Source organism: Toxotes jaculatrix, chromosome 16 (assembly GCF_017976425.1).
Source record: "Toxotes jaculatrix isolate fToxJac2 chromosome 16, fToxJac2.pri, whole genome shotgun sequence".
In the NCBI taxonomy this organism is placed as follows: Eukaryota; Metazoa; Chordata; class Actinopteri; family Toxotidae; genus Toxotes; species Toxotes jaculatrix.
In genome coordinates, this window is record NC_054409.1 from 7,713,054 (window position 1) to 7,731,573 (window position 18,520).

At 39.5% G+C, this 18,520-nt stretch overlaps 2 protein-coding genes across 3 annotated transcripts in view; both read left to right on the forward strand.

Annotated features, from left to right (window-relative positions):
- Positions 1 to 543: 543 nt before the first annotated feature.
- On the forward strand, positions 544 to 13,826 carry pip5k1ba (phosphatidylinositol-4-phosphate 5-kinase, type I, beta a). 2 transcript variants are annotated; one of them, XM_041059375.1, is made up of 15 exons: positions 544 to 681; positions 3,462 to 3,630; positions 4,599 to 4,729; positions 4,812 to 4,929; positions 5,060 to 5,212; positions 6,330 to 6,626; positions 8,036 to 8,220; positions 8,706 to 8,786; positions 9,183 to 9,231; positions 9,348 to 9,432; positions 9,525 to 9,665; positions 9,774 to 9,863; positions 10,321 to 10,417; positions 11,036 to 11,107; positions 12,738 to 13,826. In XM_041059375.1, exons 2-15 carry the CDS (start codon positions 3,565 to 3,567, stop codon positions 12,748 to 12,750), a joined length of 1,578 nt encoding a protein of 525 aa, XP_040915309.1. In that variant the 5' UTR covers positions 544 to 681; positions 3,462 to 3,564; the 3' UTR covers positions 12,751 to 13,826. The 2 variants fall into 2 exon arrangements, with proteins under 2 accessions (XP_040915309.1, XP_040915311.1); XM_041059377.1 differs by lacking the exon at positions 11,036 to 11,107 and having other exon boundaries at positions 9,774 to 9,864.
- A 1,850-nt stretch (positions 13,827 to 15,676) lies between these two features.
- The window catches only part of tjp2a (tight junction protein 2a (zona occludens 2)), a 58,864-nt gene continuing 56,020 nt past the window's right edge, over positions 15,677 to 18,520 (forward strand). The window contains exon 1 of the mRNA XM_041058700.1: positions 15,677 to 15,850. The gene's annotated coding sequence lies outside the window, so the exon portion shown is untranslated. The remainder of the gene's footprint in view (positions 15,851 to 18,520) is intronic.

The following is an 18,520-nucleotide window of genomic DNA, read 5'->3' on the forward strand; positions in this document are numbered from 1 at the left end:
CGTAGTGGAGTAAAAATTTCCCTCTGAAATGCAGTGTAGAATTAAAAAAAACAAAAAAACAAAATAAAATACCTATGATGTGAGTGCCTTATGCCACTGGTTGAAGTTCAGTTGCGGAACTTTGTTGCATGTCAATTCGGATCTCGATCCATTGCCTCATTTCCTGTGGTTTATTTATTGTCCTCTGTCCTTTAGAGGTGTCAAAATGGCGTCCAAAATGGCCTACAAATTATAAAGGGTTCCTCAACATCTTCCAACTATTCAGTATCATCAAACATGATTCATATAGTTAAAGTATAAAGCTTCCACATGCTTAAAAGGTAACATCACAATAGCAACACAAGAAAATTAAAATAAATAAATAAAGCCCTCTGTACATAGTGACATTTTTGCCACATATCTCTATATGCAATACTAATAACAACAACTCATTCTAAGTCATAGGTAGTGTGGAATAATACAGCAGGTAGGAGGAGAAAGAGAGAGAAAGAGAGAGAGAGAGAGAGTGAGAGGAAGTGGTGAGGATGCTCTACAGCCGGAGCAGCACTTCATCTCATCTCACCACAGTCAGTCAGTCAGTCAGTCTGCTGGAGAGTTTCTATCACACAGCGTCAGCTCATCATCGATGTTTCACTGACCTGTTTCACTCACCACAGTCTGTATAGGACCATGTCTGTTCAGGTAAGAAGGCAGACAGTGTTTTGTCTTGTTTTCTGCTGTGCTTCCTGTCAACTTTGTTATTAAGGGAGGATGGAGCCAACTTTTATTTCTGGTCCAGCATCAGTTACTCTCAGCTTTCAGGGCTGTCATTTATCTCCTGTTGTTGGTAATAATGAGGGTGTCACTTGGCCTCTAAGCCATTTGTGTGTCGCTCAGGAGGAAGATGAGCTGATGATAGTATCACAAGAGGAAATGAGCTCCACTTCCCTTCACTTGAGTCAGAAAGAGAAAATAAAATGTCGGCAGTGAGCTGGAAAGGGTTCTCATCGTTTTCATGTATGCAAAAGAGCTACAGGGTGCATGTTGTGAGAGTGTGCGACTATTCACACGAGCCTGAAGTACATGCTGCATGTATTGACTATCCCTAACTAAAACTGATGCAGTCCAATACAACAGCCCTGCAGTAAATCCTTATGATGTTCGGTTTTTGTTGAAACTGTTTTTGTGATGTGTTGATTTTTGTCTGATGCTCCAAGTACTTGTAAAACTAATGGAATTCCCATCAGCCTCAGCTCTACTTTGTCTTTAGAGCTAACTGGCTACACTATGATTGTAAGCATGGCAAGCGTTATATTTGCTGAGCATCAGCATGTTAGAATTGTCACTGTGAGCATATTAACATGCTGACATTAGCATTTAGCTCAAAGTGCCGCTGTGCCTGAGAACATCCTGGCTGAGGTGTTGTATGTTAAATGTAACGACTGTATTTTTATGTTTAGTCTTCATTTTAAACTTTTATTTAATAAAGATCCAATCTGAGTAATACTCAGATACATTATACATTATAGTAATATACTATAACATATTAAACCCAGGAATAGTAATTGCTTTTGTAGGATACCGTGTGCTGACACCCCTTCAGTCTGTGTGTGGGTCCAGGTTAAATCCATGTATTCAGATACACATAGAAATATAGAAGTAGTTGTCGGTGATTGGACAGTTTCTTGCAAAACATCTTGCCGTTCTGAATTCACAACAATTACCCTAAGTGAGAGTCAGACACTTAACCCTCCAGTCCTGCACGCTGCCAAACACCACCTGTTTTACATTCCCAGTCAAATGCTTTAGTGTTTTATGTAACTTGAATTAGCATTGTGATTTATTTATAGTTTTACTGCAAGTGGGCGGATTTAGAGTTTACTGTTGTCATTGTTGTGAATGGAAAGCTTTGCATCTAATCTCTCTGAGTATGCAGAACATGAACCAGTGTACGTACAAACACTTTATCCAACATGTTTTCACCCACATTGTGCTGTTACGTCACTCGGTGAGTGTGAAGCAGTGCAGAGGAAACCTGAAATGAACCGCCAAAGACTCCGTGTAAATATAGTTAACCTCATTCACTATTCAAACCGCTAATCGCTAAGTCTTTAAAAGAAATGATCTTTGGCAAGTTTTCTTGATCTCTTCAGCCTCCGATTCAAACATGCAAACAACCTGGAGAACTGCGGGGCAGATCCTTGAGAAACCAGCTTTCTCACTGTGACCCTCCTGAAACCGTTTCATTCCCCTTGACCACAATACCACATCCTGAGGCAGTGCTTAAAATAAACAGGGGCTGGTAGGATCTGCGCTTCATTTTGCAGGTTCGCTCAGACAGTAAATAGCTAATGATCTGCATTTATATGGTGCTTTTCTAGTCTTATCTACCACTCATAACAGTCTGCAGGCCACATTCACACACACATTTATTCAGCACTTCTCTATCATTCACAATCTCACATACTGGTGATACATCGGAGGCAGTTTGGGGTTCAGTATCTTGCCCAAGGACACTTCAACACGCAGATGAGGATCAAACCACCAGCCTTCTGATTAGTGGACGCACTGCTCTACCTCTACCTCAAGAAACTAAAACAAAGTTGTTTTTTTCCAAAATGTTTTATTGTTTACAGACAGTGATGAGTTAGAAAATCCCTTCTAGTTTTAACTGTGCTCTTCCTCTGTAGACAAAGTGTACATAATAAGTAATTTATTGATTTTAAAGACCAATCCACCAGCATTTTGGGCACTAATGTTGCCTTTGTGGAGTCTTTTATCATCTAAGTGCTGATTGCCAAACGTCTTGTAGCTGACAATTACTGCACATTTGAACACATCATTGTAGGAGGGTTTGATTCATGACTTAATGTACACAATGTAAAAATGCAGCTGATGCTGATTCAATCATGATACAGTTACTATGATGATGTTAATGTTAAATTACATCCATTTTTGGTAGACAGTAAATGTACCGTGATCATTTTTACATCACTCACTGTCACCACACCTACTCCTTCATTATATACTTGTTCTTGTTTCAGTCATCACTGTCTCCTTTTAGGAAGTTGAGGGCCACACATGTATGTGACAAAGCAGTGAGTCTCCTTTGCATACTGTTATAAAACAGAGGAATTTGGTACGTAATGGTTTTCCAATCCTTCTTAACTGGGATCAAAGGTTGTTGTGAAGGATTCTGGAGTTAAAGACTCACACAAACACTGGTGGTCCCTTAGAACGTGGTAGAACCTCCAGTCGGACAGGTCAGCACATTGTAAGAGTCTGTGAGTTATACCAGGGATTCGAAATAGACAAACAGTTGATGTTTTTGAAGGTTTTTGCTTTAAGTCCTTAGACTCTTATGTAACTTGTGTAATTGGTAATATCTATGCAGTTTTTCACACGCTGACATGTGCTTTGCATTGACATTCATGCAAATACCTCACATTGTATAACTCCGCTTCTCTCTACTTCATCTACAGGAGAGGTGCACCTGGAAAATGCAGTTTCGGTAAAGCCCATTCAAGAAAAAGGAACTCACGTTTGGCGGAGCTTCCCTCTAATCAAGTTCTCTCTGTCTAAAAGATGTCAACTGCCAACAGTGTAGGAGGAGGAACCAAAGCCTCTAAAGTGTCAAAAGATCATAAAAAGGTAAGAGGATGCATTATTCATCGTCATATTCTTTTCAGTGAAGGAAAGACTCAAACATCCCACGTCTGCAAGGAAGTTACACCCACTAGTACAAAAATAACAGTCCACAGTTTATTAGACCAGACTCATGAAAACAAAGACTTCCTGGTTGTGACATTCCATGGTCAAGATTAGATTTGTTATTGTTGTTTAAAATCATAATGTGTTTCAGTGTTTCATCTAGTATTTTAGTACAAACAGAAAAAAAAACCTCTGACTCCTCTGTTAATCTGTGAGAAATTAAGGTTTCAAGAGCCCATAGGTCATAAAAATTAATGATCTTACATGATTTTTTCTTTGTTGTTGTTAGTCGGCTGCGTTATGTTTGGTGATAGAGGGAACAGAGCAGTGGTGAACTTCAGCTTCAGTTCAGAAGTGGCACTGTGGCATTTCTGATTAATTATTCTCTGTTATAAATAAACAAACAAAAAAAGAAGTGATAATGATAATGACAATGAAGTGGAACACATTTCCACATATACTCACACATGCTGAATGTGAAATTTTACACTGACTTTATGTTGCATTTGTACAGTGAGGCCGTGTGACGTTTTCATTTGTCTGGACAAGTCTGTGTGTGCTGGGCTATTTAACAGGCCTACATGGAGGATCATTTAGTTGTCTGTGTTTTCACAGTCAGACCTAAAGATGAGAGAGTTTGATGGATGAGAACACTTTCATATTATAAGCAGGCTTACTTTCTTTACCACGAAGGCTCTGTTTGCTGCTTGGTTTGTATGTTTGTTACACATGAGATCAAAACTTGACTGAGAGTCTAGCAGCTCTGTGAGGCTGCACCAGGGCACAGCAATTCTTCTGTGAGCTAAATGATAACGTGAACTCACATGCTCACTGATAATGCTATGATAAATATAATATTAATTAATATTATTCCTTTCTTTTTTTTTTAACAAATGATGTTTTGTTAGCCCACGGCAGCCACCCTGAAAGGAGCCATCCAGCTGGGGATCAGTTATGCTGTGGGAAACCTCAGCTCCAAACCTGACAGAGATGTGCTCATGCAGGACTTCTCTGTGGTGGAGAGCGTCTTCCTGCCCAGGTACACACTAATTTATACATTGTGTGTACACTCTCTTCTTTTTTCCACACAATAACTTAAATACATTTTGTTTGTTCTCTAGTGAGGGCAGCAACCTGACCCCAGCACATCACTTCCCAGATTTCCGGCTGAAAACGTACGCCCCGCTGGCCTTTCGCTACTTCAGAGAGCTGTTTGGTATCAAACCAGATGACTATCTGGTGAGTGAGGACACTCTGAAAGACAGTGAAATTCATAACATCATTCTGATTCAGCACAGTGTGGTGGAAGTTTCCATTGAGGTGATTGCTAAACTGCAAGTCTTGCATCATTCTGCATCATTCATTTCAGTACTCCATCTGCAACGAGCCTCTGATCGAGCTGTCCAACCCCGGCGCCAGCAGTTCCTGGTTCTACCTCACCAGCGATGATGAGTTCATCATTAAAACAGTGCAGCACAAAGAAGCAGAGTTCCTTCAGAAGCTGCTGCCTGGTTACTACATGGTGAGCTGCTCCCACAAACACAAACACTCCCTATGATTACATGGACAACAAGGCACATACTTAACATACTTACACTGCTTAAGGTGATACTTTTGACTTAAAGGTTCCCTGAGGAGTTATAAGGGATAAGGAGTATTTGGTTTCTCATAAAACATCTGCAACGCTGTTTTTATTTTTTTTGCATTGTTGACATCCTAGTTTACATGTTAGTAGTCATCTAGTTTCTGGCTTTTGCTGACACATCGCCACGTTTCTTGTGTTTTACTGTTGCCAGTTTTCAGTCAGCAGAATAGTATGAGACTGGTAATATACTATGTTGCATGTGGGCTGCATGTGCAAGCCCACATGCTTGCACATGCACATTTATACATCCTCGAACGTAAAGTGAAACAAGATAGAGGAGAACTCAAACCACATTGCTCCACAGCACCGCCGCTGGTGAAAACCTGACACGAGACCTTTAAATCCCTTTTACTTCTACATCATCGAAAATAAAGCCTTTTTTTTTTAATCAACTTTCATTTCCATTTCATGTTAATTGCTACTAGAGGTTTCAGCTCTTCTGTCAGTTTAGTGAGTCTCTTGATAAATGTGTCTTGTTCTTCACTTCCAGTGAAAAAAAGTTTTTACTACTTGGTTCTTACACTTTTTACACTGACACTTTCTTTCTGGTTCTCACACTTTAAGTTGGCATTTGTTGGTGTTAGTCTTAGAAGTCTGAGAAACAATGCCCAGCCTACTGAGAATCATCAGGATGTGGCAATATTTCTGCATTTACATGCACTGCAGTAACCTGAAGTTTACCCTGAAGCTTGCATTTACATGCAGCTGGTCCGTGAACACATTTCTTTTCTATCCACCGTGTTATTTTTGGGCAGTTCCTGTGGAGACAGCACACAGTTTTTCTTGCATGTGCAAGTCTTTGAGGGCCACTACTCAGCTGTGGCCCTTTAGGGGATTTTTTCTTTAAGTTGCAAATATTTTGTTTTCAGAAGTTTTTCATGGACCTACGCACACCTGATAACTATGTTAACAAACCTTTTAAGTTTATCAAGAATTTAAGTTTCAAGTATCTGAGACTCTGAGGTAATAAAAAAAATTGTCTTTTTTATTGCAGAATCTGAATCAGAATCCAAGGACATTGCTGCCCAAGTTCTACGGTCTTTACTGCATCCAGTGCGGCGGTGTCACCATCCGTGTGGTGGTGATGAACAACGTGCTGCCGCGAGCCATGAAGATGCACTACAAGTACGACCTGAAAGGTTCCTCGTACAAACGCCGTGCCTCACGCAAAGAGCGCGCCAAGGGCTCACCCACGTTCAAAGACCTGGACTTCCAGGAGATGCACGAGGGCCTGTACTTTGACATGGACACCTACAACGCCCTGATGAAGACTCTGCAGAGGGACTGTCGGGTGTGTTCACCTAAAGATCTTATCTCCATGAGCACAGAACCTGTTCTGCTAAAAATATGATCATATTAAGCAATAGTTAAGGGTAAAAGATCATGTTAACATTTTTACTTCCTTGTTTATTTCACAGGCAAAATCCTACATTTCAACCTTTCATAACATTTGTTTAACAAGAACAAAAGTCTAAAGATTATAATGTTAGTTATAGCAGAAACGCTCAATTTCTGCCTCTTCAAGTATGAAATATCTTCATGTTTGAAACAAAAGTTCAATGAGTATCAAAAGCAAATTTTATTGAAATCTAGCTCTGCGTTTCAGGACCATTTAGTATCAACCACACTGCTGGTCAAGGGAAAGTTTTTGCCTGATGCCTGGACAAAAGGTGATTAGGATTAGAAATAAAAATCATTAGGATTAAATTTACTGACGCCATCGTATTTTGACCTCTTGGGACACATGCTTTGCCAAAAATGTGAAACAATTCTTGCTGACAGTTAGATGAAAAGATCCATACTGCTCTCAGGTCTGTACACTAAAATACCAGCTGGTTACCTGAGGCAGCACAGAACTCAAGTTAAAATCCTCACATTGGAACCGAAGAATGTTTGGAATTTTTGCTTGATAAATCACTTTACCGATAAATCGCTAATCAAAATTGTTGCTGATTATTTTTCACCACTTTGTCTAATCAAGTAATCAACCTATTGTTTCAGCACTAAGAACTCTCACCGCCTGATCACCCCGCAGCTTCACCCATGCGATGACATTATGCAACCACAGCGAGCCCCATCCCCCCCCCTTCGTTCAGGCTCGAGCTGTTGTGATGACCTCATTAGTGCCTGCCTGTTATTTCATTAGTGCGAAACAACAGTGGCCACTTGATGGAGGATTAACCACCAGCAAAGCACCTGACTCACATGATCAGGCTGAGCAGCTGGACTCTGGAGCATAAACTGGCCAGTCTGGGTGTAATGATCTCTTATCGGGCCTCTGAATGTGACCTCAGCAAATGCGTTAGGTAACACAGTGGAAAGAAAGGAGTTCCTTTATGATATCACAGTTTAGTCAGATGTATTGAGGCTTATGATGTACTGTACCTTTGGTTTGTAGATCCAGGTTTAGCCCCTTTAACTGGGACGTGGTTTGGTGTTGGAGGGGTCAACTTGTGTAAAAGTTCAAGGACAAAAGACACAATTCTCTAAAAATAATGGCTGTTTAATATAACTTAACCTTCCACTAGTCTTCCACTGTATTACATGGAGGTCAGAGGTCACGGTTACAAAGCTGTGTCCCCATATACGTACAGGATCAATCAGGGGGCACATCTTCAAACCTGAAGGCCAAAGGAGGAGTAATGCTATGTGCCATACTACATACTTGGTTGCTCATCGTCAGTTTCTGCCTCTCATCAGGTCTTAGAGAGTTTTAAGATCATGGACTACAGTCTCCTGCTGGGGATCCATGTTTTGGACCGGAAGCCGCTGAGCAGAGGAAGCCGATGTGACAGCAGGAGAGGACAGAAAGTCCTCTACTCCACCGCCCTCGAGTCCATCCAAGGGACTGTTAAGGACCCCGAACCTGTGGCTGACGACGACACGTGAGAAAACATTTTGCACTTCCTGTCTTTGTAAATGTTACGTCTACAGTGTGTAAAAATACAGCTTTCAACATCTCATTTTGCAACATGATTTCATACTTTTTTTGCCACATTACCAGAGTTTTCTTATGAAGTGCGCAAAACGGTTACAATGACGTACAAACCGTTATCACACAGTTGATACACAGACTGATTGACTGGTTTTCGAAACAGCTTCAAGGTGTTTTTGTTATAGAAATACTTCATTTAAAATGTGGAGTGATGCCTTTAAAACAACTTTCAAAACTCTTTGCGGTTAAAGTTTATTTGAGCTCTGTCTGCAGTCTTTGCTCTTTTTATTTTGAAAGTCTCTTCTTCTGCTTTTTCTTCTGTCCTCGCACACAAACTCTTTTCCCATCTGAAATATTGTAGTGTATTGTGGTTCAAATGACACATACTATCTAATTAAATTCATTACAATTTTTTTATTTTAACTTTTTTTTCAGATTTGGTGGAATTCCTGCCAAACATAAAGATGAGAGCCTGCTCATCTTTTTAGGAATCATCGACATCCTTCAGTCATACAGGTGAACACACGCACACACATACACACACACACACACACACACACACACACACACACACACACACACAGATTTATTTTCCTTGATATAGCATCCCTTTTCTGTCTTTAAATGATAGATTAAAATTCTAAACTGAATCACATATTTAATTTGAAAAAAAAGCTTTTAATTTTTATTTTTTATCATTCCATTTACTCATGTGTCTGTCTGTCATGATCCATCTCACAGGATGTTTTGTCTCCTGCTTTAGCATTTACCATTTTACAATCAGTTTCACTTACTTTAAATCCATTCATTGATTTTAACACTGAAAAGGTCCAGAGTTATTCTGTTGGCTGGACATTATACATTAGTAGAGTTTGATGTATATTGTCTGACTGTACACATTGATCTTTTCAGGTTCATTAAGAAGGTGGAACACTCTTGGAAAGCTCTTGTGCATGATGGGGTATGTAACTTCACAATCCTGCAGGCAGATACACATTCATGTAAACCTGCACGAATATGTATCTGCACAAGTGTGTGTGTGTATCTGTGTGTGTAACAGCTTTCTTTGCTTTTCAGGACACGGTGTCGGTGCACAGGCCCAGTTTTTACGCAGATAGGTTTCTGAAGTTCATGGGCTCGACTGTGTTTAAAAAGATTCATCGTAAGTTGTTCGACATAACTCCTGCATTCTGTGTCCTGCAGGAACAGTCAGGTTGGGGAGCTTTTTGTCTCAATGCTTTCTTCGTCTCTCAGCTTTAAGAGGAGCATCTTCAAAGAGGAAAAGGGGTTCACTCCATGCAGCAAAGTCGGCCTCTCAGGAGTTTCTGTCCCCACAGAAGGAGGAGAAGAAGGAGGAGAAGAAGGCCCAGAGCATGGACAACCTGGATGGAAACTGTACGCTTAAATGAGTTCATTCAAGATCTTATAGCGGGGGGGCAGCTTGTTTCTTTGTTTTTTTTTTTGTATTTGATTCACTGATGGATGAACTTTTTGTTGCATCAGTTTACAGTTCCTCCAAACAACCTGATCTTCTTCCGAAATCTGCTGTGTCCTTTGAATGTGCACGAAATGATGAAGAGGATCTTGAAAACAGGTAGTACATATGTGCAGCCATGTGACCTAAGCCCTGTATCTTTAAGTCAGCTTTCCAAACAACCTATACAATTGTTTGATAACTTCACAGGAGGAAGTAGAGTGACTGTCATAGCCCCGTAGATTCTCTTAAGGAGGAAGTCGGGGCGGATGGTTGGGCACACAAAATGTCTGACTTTGAATCTGAAGACTGCTGAACCTAACCACACCTTATACATAGAGGTGGCAATTAAAAAATGGTCATATGAATCATTTTTTGTCATATTGTACACGTCATTTTAGAAAGCAAAGATGAGTTTGGAGGGTGTGTTGAAGTTATGAGTGAGTTTCAATCTTTAGCAAAATCATGAATATCATCAAAATTGGAGTTACAGGCAGAAAACAGAAATTTGATGTGCTCTTAGAAATCGATACTAGTTATAAGAATATTTACTGTATTTGTATTTTTCTGTTGTAGTGAAGACAGACGAGCCTCCAGTTCAACAATCGCCCTTGACGATCCTCTGCCGCCCCTCAGCAGAAGCCAGTCAGACTCTGAACTGGACGTCTACTTGGTATGAAGTAAATTTTATACGGTCTGCAAAAAATTACAATTTCAAGGTCCTACAGGATGAGGCTGGTACTATCCTATATTTCTTACCATCAACAAATCCCATGGTAATGCCAAAACAAACATTGTGTTTGTCCGTTTCTTGATATTATCTGATTTTCTTACCTTGTCTGCTTCTCTCATTGCCAAGAAAAGTGTAACATATCATCAGCCTTAATTTTTATAACCCTCCTAATCAGAACTGACATCTCTGACATGAGGCTTCAAAGCTTGGATAATGGTTGATAATGGCTGCCATCTTTTTACTTACCGGAGCCAGGAAAACCAAATTTGGTCAAAGCCTGGGTAGAGGGGATTGGTTTGGTTAAACCTTTCACTAAAGTAGAACGCCCTCACTTTGACAGGTGAGCACACAGACTGCTCTCATCTGTTTACGTACTCCACAAGTTCTCAGGTGGTTAGGTTTCTCAGCCTTTTTTGTAACTTTAACTTTTTTTTCCTCATAAAATTATGACTATATCTCAGACCATTTTCAGCGGCCCTCATGCTTTGTTGTACTGGTGTATTTGGGAACATCATTCAGGATGAACTCAGGGGTCACTGGGTGTCTCTGCATTTTCAGCATCACACAGTCTCACCCAGGCGACCCAGCTGGAGTTGATCAGTCATTTGTGCCCCCATCCATCCATAAACTGTAAGCAGCAAATGACTTCCATAAACTGTTCTGATTTTTTTTTCTCCTCTGGATTTTGTCTTCAACAAAAGGCTCAGAGGTCCTTCTGATGACTCATCATTAACCAATGTAGAAACATGTGGACTAAGTGAATCATAAACTGATCATTATCCAAGAGACCTCACTATCAGCTAAATGTTTACATCCTTCTGCTTATCACTTGCCACTCTCCCAGCATGCAATTTCTCTTATCTTCTAGTAACTTTCTTCTTTGAAGGTGGTAGCATTTGGGTCCCAGAGGCCCCACTAGCATCCTGTAATGTCCAGGACTGTACGACTCAGCTGAGTCCTGTACCCTTTACTCCCACCCCTCAGACCTTACATGTGTGTGTCAGCCTGAGAAACTTCCATGAGTTCCCTTTTCCACCACACTTCTCTTACATAACCACAAAATCCTCATTCAGGCTTATACGGAGCTGTTCTTCAGTCCACAGTAAGCAGTTCTCCTCTGTGTGAAGCCTCCAGACGTCGAGTGGAGTTAATCCAGTCTCAAAGCCTCTGAAAGAAAACAGTGGGATTCATAAACTATAGTGAGGCTGAAAAGGAAATCTAGGCCTTGAATTTATCTGCCAGCCTCCACTTGTCTTCTTAGCACTTAATTTTACCCATTTGCTCAGATAGATGATCTGAATGTTCCCAGCTGTTTTTAACCTTCAACCCCCATATAACATATAAGAGGTGAATGTAAGGGCAATGGTGTTTTTTTTTTTTTACTTTAAAGGATCATAACAGTGTTTATGTATGTTTTACCCAAGTTATTACAAACAATGTGCAGCACATTTTACATGTATGTTTCCTTCCTTCTCTGCAGCCACTGGTTTTCACTCATTTCAGTAAAATATGTGATATGACCACAGATTAGTGTGACTTGCTTGAGCAATATGTGTTGTGGTAACACAGGTCCAGATTTTAGAGGTCAGTCTGTACTAAAAAGTGCAAAAAAAATGAAAATCTTCCGCTGTGATCAGAAGTTCACAAAAACTCCCAATTATCCCAAAAGTAATCCACTATGTGCATAAAAACTGATGGCAATCATCCTAAAATATGTGAAAGTCTATGCGGTATATGTAACACACATCTTAAGAAACACACAGTGAGGGGAAAAATGTGTAAGGGGCTGTCATTATGCTTTATTTTAATGCAATTTGTTAATGTATAATTTTATACATAGGACTTTGATAGTTGAAATGTTGCCTCATGAACTTTACAGAGCTTCATATTTAGCATCCTTACTCTAGTTTTGCACAGGCCTAAAACTGAGACCTGAACCAAGTCGGTACTCTTTAAGACCAGACCCATCTTAATCCAACCGGTACCTGCCAAATTTGCTACTTGTGTTCTGCAGCTGTACCCAGCAGGGATTGTATGTGCACACTATCTTGCTTTAAATAATTGGGCTGCTCTGCTGTGAAAAACTGGGATCTGGTCTTTTAAATTACACAACGTTAAAACACAAGTTCTACACAGACTGGCAAAAAAACCTGTGTTTGAAGTATTATTTAAGCATTAAACTCATACCTGCACCGTAAACACAAACTGTTGTCCTTTGTTACATGAAGGGGAAAAAAATAACTCTATTTTTGTTTTCTAGTGAGGAGAAATGAGTGACGGCTCCTCTCCAGCCAACTGTATTTCTGACCTTTGACCTCCCAGTCCCATGCCATCAAGACATCAGGACCTCGTAACAGTGTAAGCGTGACGCAAACTATCGGCAGTAACGTGCCTCTTTGACTTTCCTTTGCAAGTCAAAACTGCCAAAAATGTGCCAAAACCGCATCAGTAACAGATGTAGAAACAGTCAACTGACACACATTGTGTTTATGTGTTAGCATCGTTGAACCCCTTTGTTCATATAAAACACTATCAAGCTGCCTCTTCTCCTGTTTTTGTGCACTTTGCTGCTACTTTAACAACAGTGCAAACAAACAAAAAAAGAGAGTTTCAGTTTGTCCTTTCCTTTTGGATGTTCTGCATAAATGTTCAAATTTCTCAGCGGCTGGATCCCTGTGGAAATCTTTAATGAATCTTTCCAGAAGTAGTAGAAAAAATATTTTCCTGCTGTTATTTTGAAATACTATATTTATATATAGATGGGTTCTGAGAGCTTTCTGGTCTCATTTCTTTGGATGAAAAATGCCAGTTCATCTCTTAAGATATTCAATTATGCACAACTGATACACAGACAGGCAAACAACATGTGTAACTGATTTTAAAATCCTAATTTGCATCAGACAATCTATCGATATTCTGATACACATTAACTGTGTGTATTTCTGTGTCGGCAAAAAACTTACGTCAAGTTTTTCATGTTATAATGACATAATTTTCTCACAGTAACTATGGCAATACGATGCCATACTACAGGAACTGATAAATGCTTAACAAAATAAATGCTATGATCACATATTTTCCAAACAGTTTTCAGTCCTTGACTTTTCATGTACTCACTGTCATTTCTCTAGAGAATATACATTCTGTATTTTCAGGTATTTAAAAATAAAACTGTTATAAACTGTTATGAATCCTGCAGGTAAATAATGACCATTATGTCAACTGTCTTCTTTTTGCTCATGTGCCTTAAAAAAGTTTTAAAATGTTTGCTTTGAAATGATTGACAGGCCTCCAACTGTATTATAGCAATACTTTGAACTCGTATCAATGACATAAATTAATATTTAATGTCCTTACATTGGTTCTTGTATTCTTTCTTGAAAGTTATAGTTACCATCATTATTATTGTTATCTACACTTCAATAATACAATAAATTACCACAGTAAATACAGAATATTAAATCACATGAAAACAAACAGAGAAACATGCACATGCTGTACATAATAAGTTTAATGAGGACAGGTCACATTCATTTCAATTGTTATATTTTATTTAGACACAAGGGGGCGCAGCAATGCTACAGTCATACACTTGTGTTTAGGGAGGAAATGGGGAGTTTTGTATTGTGTGGCCTGTCCACTACTATAAACTGTGAACAGTAAGATAAAGTTAATCTTTTCTTAACAGCTGAGTTTACAGAGTGATTGCACCATGTTTCTGGATAGTATGAAAATGGAGCGTTGTATTTTGGCCATCCAGTTTTATACAAATGTGATCCTGACTGCTTAAACTCAGTTTAATTTTTTATTATGCAGTGATGTTCTGTGTCAGTGTTCACCCACTGATGTTTTACTGAGCAGAGTGTGAAGCCAACACTGCAGGTTTAGAGGATTTAGGTTAATCTGAGTTGGATGAAAAACATCTGCCAGAGGTGGAAATTAACTAAATGCATTTACTCACACTCTGTTTTCAAGTGTGATTTTACAGTATCTGGCATTTTAGTCTAGAATTTATGTTACGAGAAACTTTAAACTTTACAATATCACTGTCAGCACATATTTAAAATTATATTTGCATTTGTTGTTGTTATATTTGCATTGTAGATGTATCTGTTTCTCCTCTCATCCATTATATTACATCAGCTCTACCTCTGCTGTTACTATTTGTCACATGACTGTTGAGGATCAAAGCTGTGTGTATTCACCTCTCAGCGTTGAGTCAAGTTTCATTCTAAGCACTACAAACTGAAGAGGATTAACAGCCTTTGATAGGCTTTTTCAGTTTTCTAACATCAGACATGCCAGAGGGTCTTAACCTGTACAGGTTCAACCAGTCAGACAAGATTCAAAATCCTTGGGCCACTATCGTGTTATATGTATACTACATGATTAGCAGCAAACAACAGCACTAATTTGTGCAGAGGTGGAATCATGTGGTTCATGAATAACACTGTCACTGTCGGTGAGTAACTACTTTGGTATTCAGATGGATTTGTAAGGAGAAAAAAACACAACATTGACAAAGAGCTTCACATTCACAGACACTATTTTTAAACATTTTACATGATGAATTTCACGATATCAGCATGTGACGGTAATTCACTTGTGAAATGTGAGAAATCACTTGTGAAATGCACTTCACATATAATAAATTCCCCTTATATGGACACGTGGTTTATCACTATCATTATCATCATCACATATCACGTTTATCACTGACTTTTAGGTATTTTTTTTTATAAACTCCATTAAGTTCACCTAATTGATAGTATATTCTAAGCCTTATATTGGCCATTTAAGTATCAACTGATTAAATAACTATTTCATTGATAGTACAGGTAATCCTTGTTTTCATTATTATATATGAATTTGTATAATAATAATAATAGTTATGTGTTTATTACTGGAATTTATAACAGATAAGGTGCATCAGCTCATCATGTCCCATCAGTCTGTGGTGAAACCCTGTGTGCTGAGTTTATTAGTAAAGTGAAACTTTCACATTCATGACCTTTTCCGGTCATCTAATGATTTAAGTTCGTTTCATTCGTCCACCGTGAACTGAGTCATGTCACATTAGGTTACAGGATGAGTGACTCAGGAGTGAAACCACCCTCCGCACCCGCAGGGAGTCACGATGGAGAACCAGCCAGCTCTCCACACAACACACCTACAGTTCTTAAACCACGCCCACATACCTGCGAGAACCAGGAAATCACTTTATCCGGACCAGGCGAGATCAAAATTCTCAATAACAACAAAAAATCTGTCTCGTTAAAACCCTCATCGTCCCCTGCCTCCTTCACGCCTGTCTCTGCCTTCATCATTCTGCGGTGCTCAGGTACAAACAGGAAACAGACGGAGTTTCACCTGGTGAGTAGATCCCACACCTTTCGGCTTGAGTGTCGACATGTTTTCACCGTGTCTCGTTGTTCTCTCTGCCATATTAGGACACCAACTGCTGCCTACGCACACACCGCTGTAGGTTTATCGCAGTTGAAGTAATTTCTTATTTTCTCGTAAAGGCAGCAGTCTGGTATTTTCGCTTTTGTCTCACAGTTTCTTATGAGACAAACGTCAAATGTTATATAAATACAACGTATTCAGGCCTCCTCTTGCCGAGTGTCCTACTTTGTGTTCGTACATGCACCGTACCTGCACCCGGGGCTGTACATACATGAACCTGTGTGTGTTTGTACCGGATACAAACCAGTAGTTTGAGCAACCATATTTAGTTTACTAAAGTGTAAAATAACATATTTAGAGAAACCAGTGGTAAAGTACACTTTTCTGATTAGACCACGTTTTCCTCCATTACATTTCATAATGAGTTATCAGTTCCACAGGCTACACACTCAGTTTCCAGTATACACTCATGTGGCAGTTTATGTACACCTGTCTAATACAGTGCAATGCAGTAAATCTTCAATAACACAATACAATTCAACAGCTCCACATAGTGCAGCTTTCAAAATGACCGTGCAGTTGAATCGACACTTTTCTAAAGCACAAGTGGAACATTTTAACCCTCATACAGGTAGGATTTATTGCAGGGCTGTTTCATTGGACTGCACTAGTTTTATTTAAGTCTTCCTAATAATCTGAAAACTGGCTGGATGAAATTCTGAGCAGTGTTTTTTTTTCCCATTTATATGTTTTTAAGTTGCTGTGTTTGTGTGTCATGTTGGTATGAATGTGCTCAGGCAGGAGGCAGAATCTTAGAAATACTAAGGTCATGATTACAAATTCCTTCACCACAACCCAGTCCTTGCAAAGAAATACCAAAAACCAAAACAGGTACACGTTTTAAACTTTTTTTTCACATTTTATGTACTCGTTTAACTGTTAAGCTGTCTTTTCAGCAAGTATGATGGTATAAATGATTGTGTTTCAAAGCCTTCTCTGCAATAGTCTTTTGACCTTTCATAGTAGGAAATGCACTGGTGTTACTAACAAAAGCAGTGGCTCCTTTCATTTGAAGTGTCCCAGTAAACCATTACATTTTAACAGTAAGCCAGCACGCACAGTATCAGGGACCTTTAGTTGAAGCACCTTAATTGAATTAATCCATCCTCTAATTAAAATTCTCCTCTTGTGACATGTCCAGATGTCCTCTATGAAAAAAGCCTTCTGGTGGGGGCTGTCCTACAGCAGGTAGCGCTTGTCCCCAACTAATAGCAAGGTTTGGTTCTGTGGTCTGGCTTCTCCTGTCCTCATGTCAGTGTCCTTGAGCAAGAACCTCCCAGTGGCCAGGCCAGCTCTCTGAATGGCAGCTCCACTGTCACTGGAGTGAATTTGTAAAGGAGAGAAACAAAGAGACCAAACAGAGAGAGCCAATGTGAAACACTTTGTCCGTTGTTGGGGAATTTTTCAGTTTGCCTCTACAGGGCACTTCATGTTCCCTGATGATCCAGATTATACCTGTAGAGGACACGTGCACCCACTGACTCTCCTCCCCATTTGTCTGTCAGTCTCTCTCTCTCTCTCTCTTCCTCCCTCTCTCTCTCTCTACACTCTCATCACAGATTTGTGAGTGGCATGTGTCCCTCCATCTGGCTCGCACATGAGTTGCATATGGAGATTGCATAATGGCCTTGGGTCTTAGTAATGCAGCATCGCAGCACTACTCCAACACGTGGGGAAGTGACAAGGGGCAGAGAAACAAACTGCTTATGTAAAAGCATTAAGACGACCAAACAACTCCAGCTACATTTGCTCACCCTGCGGAAAAAGAGGAAAAAATAGAAAGCGTTCTCGGAGTTCATTAAATAGTGAAAACATGCAGTGACAAAGGAATTAGCCGGAAGAGTGAATCACTCTCTTCTTCTTCTTCTTCTTCTTTCATAATTAAAATTGGAGCCTTTTTGACAAGTAAAAGCACCAACCTGCAGGTTTGTTGCAGTTCAACCAAGATAAAAAGCTGATGATTGATGATTAATCGTGAAATTTTAAATGAATTTCTTTTGCTGAAACTAAAAAAGGGCACTATACCTGCACTGTAAAACTAATATTACAGATTGCTCCAGATGAACAGGTCAGTGCCTTGGTGGCAGTGTATGTGCTTCAGGAATAATGGAGATAGCTGCAAAATGTCAAAAGATTAAAGTGTTTCATGTTGCAGTTATAAAAATGAGGAGGAGCGGAATCAAAAAAAAAAAAAAGCCAAGAAGCTTAACATGCTGTTCTTGATGAGTAAGACATCAAATCTTGTCCAGGAAGTAACTACGAGTATCCATCATGCAACCATCTGTGCAAATCTAAATTGATGGCAGCGAAGTAGAAGATGTGATTGTTTTTGTTTGTGTATGAATTCATGCAGTGAAGGGTTAAAAAGAGGAAACTATGAATGATATTAGCCTGTCAGGGTTTTTTTTTTTTTAAATCAGGTTTGATGTTCTTGAGAGTGCAGACTGAGGCAGGTGAGTCGGTTGATTTGCTAGTTGTGCAATTCCGGGTGTGTTACCTATTAAATACAAATATCACCATATTAATTTGATGTGGTGAACATGTTAGCAAACAATCCCCTGCCATTACCACAAGCAT

Coding starts and splice junctions, on each gene's coding strand:
- pip5k1ba (XM_041059375.1), top strand. CDS start 3,565: ATGTCAACTGCCAACAGTGTAGGAGGAGGAACCAAAGCCTCTAAAGTG. Junction 4,930..5,059: donor TCAAACCAGATGACTATCTG/GTGAGTGAGGAC, acceptor CATTCATTTCAG/TACTCCATCTGCAACGAGCC. Junction 6,627..8,035: donor CTCTGCAGAGGGACTGTCGG/GTGTGTTCACCT, acceptor GCCTCTCATCAG/GTCTTAGAGAGTTTTAAGAT.